The sequence below is a fragment of the Cnephaeus nilssonii genome (assembly GCF_951640355.1).
Source record: "Cnephaeus nilssonii genome assembly, chromosome: 9".
NCBI lineage: Eukaryota > Metazoa > Chordata > Mammalia > Chiroptera > Vespertilionidae > Cnephaeus > Cnephaeus nilssonii.
In genome coordinates, this window is record NC_137080.1 from 84,588,930 (window position 1) to 84,596,084 (window position 7,155).

At 55.7% G+C, this 7,155-nt stretch overlaps 1 protein-coding gene across 4 annotated transcripts; it reads left to right on the forward strand.

Moving 5' to 3' along the window:
* Positions 1–2,074: 2,074 nt before the first annotated feature.
* DLK2 (delta like non-canonical Notch ligand 2) lies at positions 2,075–7,128 on the forward strand. Of its 4 annotated transcripts, none has more exons than XM_079780300.1 (6): positions 2,075–2,090; positions 3,146–3,276; positions 3,536–3,599; positions 4,812–4,942; positions 5,390–5,534; positions 6,231–7,128. In XM_079780300.1, the coding sequence occupies exons 2-6, from the start codon at positions 3,201–3,203 to the stop codon at positions 6,964–6,966; spliced, it is 1,152 nt and encodes a 383-aa protein (XP_079636426.1). In that variant the 5' UTR covers positions 2,075–2,090; positions 3,146–3,200; the 3' UTR covers positions 6,967–7,128. The 4 variants fall into 4 exon arrangements, with proteins under 4 accessions (XP_079636426.1, XP_079636427.1, XP_079636428.1 ...); XM_079780301.1 differs by lacking the exon at positions 2,075–2,090 and adding an exon at positions 2,291–2,675 and having other exon boundaries at positions 3,084–3,276; XM_079780302.1 differs by lacking the exon at positions 2,075–2,090 and adding an exon at positions 2,532–2,675.
* Positions 7,129–7,155: the final 27 nt, after the last annotated feature.

Here is a 7,155-nt window from a genome sequence, read left to right on the forward strand (position 1 = left end):
TCAGTTCTTCTCCATTGGGCTCCTCATCTTCCAGTAGGCTAAACTGGACTTCTTTATGTGATGTTGGAAGTATTCTGAGAGGGCAAAGGGGCAAGCTACAAGGTCTCTTGAGGCCCAGACTCTGAGGACTCACAGTATCATTTCTGCCGCATGCTTTTAGTCAAAGCAAGTCATAAAGCCAGCCCAGATTCTAGGGGTTGACAAACAGACTCCACTCCTTGCTGAGAAGAGCAGCAAAATCATTGCAAAGGGTCATGTGGGACAGGAGGAAGTGTAGTGGCCATCTTTGCAAGCACATTTATTGGAAGAATTATCTATGTGGTACTGAATCATCAAAAATCTCCAAGAATTTGACAGAAGTGGGAGTGAAAAGAGTGACAAGCCAGGTGCTAAAATTTTTACAGCATGAGGGAGAAGTAGTAAGTGATACAGTCCGATGCCATCAACTTCCAAAGTTTTAACCATCTTTACAGTCTCATCAGTGAATGCCAATGAATTTCATTAATGAGAAGGAACCGTTCATTTTCCACAACTGCTTTGACACAGTCGCTCCCCAATTCAGAATCTGCCTTAAGGAAGGATCCCAAACCATGGAGAAAACCACATGCATGAAACGTGTGGTGCTACTAGACACAGTCCCCAGTGCCCAGGATGACATCCAGCACAAAGTAGTAGCACATAGGTGCTCAGAAATATTTGTTGAATGAATGTATAATAGCAAAAACATAAACACAATTGTGTAAGGGTCCAATTGTGAGAATCCCATAATGAGGGCTAAGTTAAATAGATTGTGATATATCTAACTAATGGATTATTATGCAGCCATAAAAATTATGCTTTTGAGGACTATCAATATATTATGTGGAGTAAAAAAAAGTCAGAATACAATATTACAGGTACTGTGTAAAAACATCTGGGTAGGAACAGGGGTAAAAAAAAAACACCCACAATAGTGGTTTTATCATGCTAGTAGGATCATGGGTGATTTTTTTTCTTTTTACTTGATTCTTAAGGATCTATAGTGTTATTGAATTTCTTTCATAATAATAAAGTTGTACACGCTCATTGTGGGAAAGGGGGAAATGCAGAAAAGCATCATTAAGAAAAGATAACCTATAATTCCATTATCCAGAACAAAAGTCACTGGTAATTGACAGACGTTCTGTGTTGTCTCTCCCTGCTCGCAGTTAACATATTCTTAGCTTTTTTTTACATCTTCAGGCTTCAAAAAGGCGACTTTTGATAGTCACATAATCTATTTGACCTACACTAATTGGACATTATAGGTTGTTTGCAATTTTTTTTCACTGAAAAACAAATTAAAACAAAATAAATGGTTAGAGCTATGGCATTACTCAAATGCAGAAAGCTCTTTAGGGAAGAGGAAGTGGCTGGAGAGATGAGGTGGGTGTGGCTGTTACATTCAATGGAGACTGCGGCTCCGTCCCTGTGGGGTGTCCGTAGGAAGCTTCTGCAGGAGCTAGAGAGTCCTCCCTCCAATCTACGGAATTTAAAGATGGTGAAATCTTGATCTGGAGGCTTAGGTGGTGTTCCTAGTCTCTGCCCTCTTGCGCTGCGCAAGCAAGAGAACTGTTTCCTGTCCTTGCCTTGCACAGGTGTCTCCGAGCCATTAGCCTGGACAATGGTCCTCCCCTACTCCCCCCACCGAACTCTTTTAGTCAGAGCTCTGGGTTTGGACGATTAGCCTGAGCTCAAGAACGGATATGATCCGGGGTACAGGAGAAGGAACTGGGGTGGGGGTTGGGGGGCACATTTACAGAGTCAGGGGCATTCCCAGTCCAGAGGGGCTTCCCAGTAGCGGTCACGGAAAGGAACAGGGTGGCGGTGATAGAGATAGGGGTGGGGGATGGGGCTGATACTTAGGCACGGGTTGATCCTAGAAGGCTGTGCATGGCGACGAGGAGAGAGAGAAGCGGAGGAGAGGCGCAGCCATTTGAAGCAGGTGATGGAGGATTTACTAACGGAGGAGGCGTGGGCTTGGTGACAGGAGGAGGGCGGGGAGCGGCGCCGCGCCCGGAGCGTGTGTGGGATACATATGAGAAGCGTGATGGGACGTGGTGAGAACAGAGGTGGGGCGGGGGTGAGCGGCGCGGGTCAGCCAAGCTGGGGTTCGAGATGGGAGAATAATTGGGCGGCGCACATCTGGCCGGCACTTTGCAATCTCCTCTCATTCAGATTCCCATAATTTCCTCCTTTCGATGAAGAAAGCAAGGCTCGGATAGGTTAGGTGGCAGCGGAGGGTGGGGCCCAGGGGAGAGAGAGATAGCGGAGAAAGGGGCGAGCGCCGAGCTCCGAGACCAGGCGGGAGCTGTGCGCCGCAGGGGGTGGGCGGCGGACGCCGGAGGATCGGGGGCGGGCCGGCGGCAGGCCGGGGAGTGGAGTGGGGAGGAGGGATCGGCCGGCACACGCCGCCCCTGGCAGGCGGCCCGAGCGCGCACGAGGAGCTGCCGCTGCCGCCGCCGCCGCCGCCGCCGCCGCCGCTCGGGATCGCCTTGAGCCCCAGATTCCGGAGCGTTCGGCTCTCATGGCAGCCGCCTCGGCGCCCGGCCCCGAGGCCCGCTAGGGGCGGCCCCGCGCCCCAGCTCGGCCCCACGGCGGAGCCCGTCGGATCCGGCCTCGCTTTGCGCCCGGAGCGCGCCGCCTCGCAGCCCGAGGTGAGGACCGCGAGGGCAGGGGCGCTCAGGACGAGGGGCGCTCGGGGACTCCAGGCCCGGCGTCGCGGCCGAGCCGAGCGCGGCTGAGATGCGAAGGGGGCAAGTCCTGGTTGAAGTCGGGAGTGGGGTCGGAGACTGCTCGCTGCTGGGAACCAGACCCCGCGTCCCCTCCGTGCTCAAGGCCTCCCCTCGGCGCGATCCCCATCCCCACGGACTCCTCGGTTCTGCTGCGTCCCTAGACCCGGCCCCTCCACGCTGCCCATCCTTGACCTCTTCCCACAGAGCCTGATTCCGGGCCGTGTCACCAGCCTCCTCGCTGGTTCAACCCTTCCCCGCCCCTGCTCGGCCGCTGCCTGCACCCCCTTCTTCTGACGGACTCCCCTCTCCCCCTCGGCTCCTATCGCTCAGAACCGCAATCCGTGCAGCTTATCTCCGCATCCGACCGCCTCCCAGCCTGTGCCGTCCCACAGGTGTCCGCACGTACGGCCGTCCATCCGTCCGTCCTTCTTGGGGCCGGCGCTGACCATGCCCAGCGGCTGCCGCAGCCTGCATCTCATGTGCCTGTTGTGCATCCTGGGGGCACCGGTTCAGCATGCCGTAGGTGAGCGCACCCCGGACGCAGGTCGCGGCCCTCTCCCGACGTCCCCCGCTTGCACGTTGACCTCTGCCGGCCAGAGACGGCACTGCAGCCGCTCGGACCCGCGGGGTTGGTGAGACCCGTCATCCCTTGGACGAGTGTTCGGGGTCCTGCCCCAGAGCTGAGCCCACCCAATTACTGGGGCCCCGCACCCTCCCGAGCCCAGCATCTCAGGGAGCCCAACCCGGACCGGGCTCACCCCTCCCACATCAATCTCTTGCAGCCGATGACTGCAGCTCCCACTGTGACCTGGCCCACGGCTGCTGTGCTCCTGACGGCTCCTGCAGGTACCTCTCTGAGCACGTGCTCCTCAACCCTTCGCTCCTCTTTTCCCAGCCCTTCACACCCATAACAGGTCAAGCCCCAGGGCAGTGTGTCTAGGGGCTTAAGACCCTACTGTTCCCTTCCCATCCCCCCACAGCATACAGGGCAGACTGGCCAGCCTCCCCCCACCCCACTTTGCCTTGACTCTTCCTTCTACCAGCTTATGCCTCCCCACTGTTTTACTCTCCCAAATCTGACCCAGGAATTCTGAAACATTCCTCCTCAAGACCAGGAGAAAGGCCTGGAGCTTGAGAGAGTTTGGAGATTGGGAGCCTGGAGGAAAGGGAGAGAGAGGAAAGGTATAAAGAGAATTGGTTTGGCCTGTAAAAGAAAGGCTGCTGGAGGGTTGCTGGGAGATAACCTTATAAAAGAGTATCTTGATGAATTTGAGTAGTTGACTCACTGGGGTGGGGGTGGGGCAAATTCAATAGCAGGAGGGAAATGTGTCTGGATGGACATAAGGAAATGACCTGTCAGGGCAAGTTGCTGGAGGGACTGGGGTGTTCCGGACTCAAGGATGGAGGGCTTTTTAAAAAAACAGGTCAGGCCCTGGCGGGGCGCTCAGTGGTTAGAGTGCAGGCCTGCCAGAGGTTCAGTTCCTAGTCGAGGGCACATACCTGGGTTGTAGGTTTGATCCCTGACCCCCATCGGATCCTGTGTGGGAGGAAACCATCGATGTGTTTATGTCACATCAATGTTTCTCTCTCTCCCTCTTCCCTTTCTTCCCCTCTCCCTAAAAGTCAATGGAAAAAATATCCTCACTCCTTGGGTGAGGATTAAAAAAACACACAGGTCAGGCTTTTGCCCTGGAATCAAATGCACTCTTTAAAAAAACAACACACATTTCTGAGTCTCAGATAGGCCAGGACTGATACTGGCGGTATTTACAATCATCTTAGTTCCTTCCTCAACACATCCTTGGAAGGTGTATTCCCAATTTACAGATGAGGAAACTGAGGCTCATAAGGATTAGACAAACTGCAGAGCCAAGACTTGAGTGCTGGTGTGAGATGACCTGATTCCACAGACGGGACCCTGCACAGCCCACACCTATCCGGATGGGCCCGCTTCCCTTGGGGACTGTCATGTCTTCTTGTTTTCGAAATGCTCTGGTCTTGCCTCCACTTCCTCACATCCCCCGCCCGGAGCCCTGACCCTGTGCTTCTCCCCATCAGGTGTGACCCAGGCTGGGAGGGGCCGCACTGTGAGCGCTGTGTGAGGATGCCTGGCTGCCAGCACGGTTCCTGCCACCAGCCCTGGCAGTGCATCTGTCATGGCGGCTGGGCGGGCAAGTTCTGTGACAAAGGTAGGGGAGTGGAGAGGGCGGCTGTTTGTCTGGAGACCCCATGTGCCCTGGGAGAACATCCAGTCCTATTTATCGTGTCCAGCCCCAAACTCAAACACACAGCCGCTTATCATTTTAGCCTTCATACCTTTCTGTTGTCTCAACTGGCCCTTAACCTGACCCCATGAGACAGGCAAGGCAGCTGCGGAAACGGTGCTCATTTTACAGATGAGGACACTGAGGCTCATAGATGAGCTACAACTTGCTTGAAGTTACTGAGACAGATTGACATTGCCAGGGCTAGGAGCCTCCTGATTCCGAATTCAGTGTTGTTGTTTCCCCCACCATACATACCGGCCTGGGTGGGTTTGCAGTATGAGCTGCACCCACAGAGCCTTCGGTGGGGCCTGGCCAGGTCTGGGTGCCAGGTGTAAGGGGCTATCCCAGAACCTCCCGTCTCCTCTATAGATGAGCACATCTGTACCACGCAGTCCCCCTGCCGGAACGGAGGCCAGTGCGTATATGACGGGGGCGGCGAGTACCACTGTGTGTGCCCACCAGGCTTCCATGGACGGGACTGTGAGCGCAAGACTGGACCCTGTGAGCAGGCAGGGTGAGTATGGCCCCATGGGGCGAGTTCAAGGTTAGGTGGGAATCTGGTGACGGAAGGAGGCAGGACTGTTGAGAGGCTGGCGGTGAAGTAACAGGGCTGAGGGTCAGAAGCCCCACTGGGGGCACCGGAGGATAAAACCCCAGCTTGCCAGTGTCCCTAGTTCAGGGTTTCTCGGCTCTTTTATACCATCTGGACCATTTCTTCAACAAAAATCTACAGGAACTGGAGATGTAACAGATCCATGTGTGATTGCTCTGGCTGTTGGGGGGAGAGGGTTTGAGGACCTAGGACTCCCCTCCTCCTCCCAGGAAAGGTGCCCCTGTGGCCCCTAAGGATGTCCCACACAGCAGCCTTACGCCTCACTGTGTGCATGGGGAAATGGGCCTGCAGGGCGGGGCCTGCCCTCATTTCTGTGTGGGGCCTAAGAGCCGACCAAGGTAATAACACACTTGCCTTGAGCCTTGCCTTTGGTCCAGGCCCCATGCTGTTTGACATTGGGTTATCTTATTTAACCCTCACAATGTGGAAGCTGGATGCCACTTCCATTTCCATCTTTAAAAGGAGATATTGGAGGCTCGGAATGTGATTCAAGGTGACATTGCTGGAAGGGGGGTGGGCAGCAGTGGTCAGGATGCTGACCTAGGCTACCCTGCAGGTGTGAGTCCGTATCAAAGCCCTCTCCCACCTCCACCCCAGCTCCCCGTGCCAGAATGGCGGCCAGTGCCAGGACGACCAGGGCTTTGCCCTCAACTTCACGTGCCGCTGCTTGGCCGGCTTTGTGGGCGCCTACTGTGAGGTGGATGTAGACGACTGTCTGATGCGGCCTTGTGCTAACGGCGCCACCTGTCTGGATGGCATAAACCGCTTCTCCTGCCTCTGCCCTGAGGGCTTTGCTGGACGCTTCTGCACCATCAACCTGGATGACTGTGCCAGCCGCCCATGCCAGAGAGGGGCCCGCTGTCGGGACCGGGTCCACGACTTCGACTGTCTCTGTCCCAGCGGCTATGGCGGCAAGACTTGTGAGCTCGTCTTACCTGGCCCAGACCCTGCCACCATGGCAGACATGCCCCTGGGGCCCACCTCGGCTATGGTGGTGCCTGCCACGGGCCCTGTCCCCCACAGCGCAGGGGCCGGTCTGCTGCGCATCTCAGTGAAGGAGGTAGTGCGCAGGCAAGAGGCCAGGCTAGGTGAGTCTAGCCTGGTGGCCGTGGTGGTGTTTGGGGCCCTCACTGCCACCCTGGTCCTGTCCACGGTGTTGCTGACCCTGAGGGCCTGGCGCCGGGGGGTCTGTCCCCCTGGACCCTGTTGCTACTCGGCACCGCACTACGCCCCAGCACGCCAGGACCAAGAATGTCAGGTCAGCATGCTGCCTGCAGGGCCCCCCCTGCCACCTGACCTGCCCCCTGAGCCTGGAAAGACCACGGCACTGTGACGGAGGTGGGGCTTTGTGCCGCCTCCACCTCCGCTGTCCTTCAGACTGGAATGGTCCTCACTTGCCACCCCTCAGCAGCTTCACACAAGAAATATTATTTTTTTAATACACAGAATGTAAGATGGGAATCTTATTCAATAAAACTATGACGTTATAAGTGGACTCCTTTCCCAGAAAAACCTGCCTGGC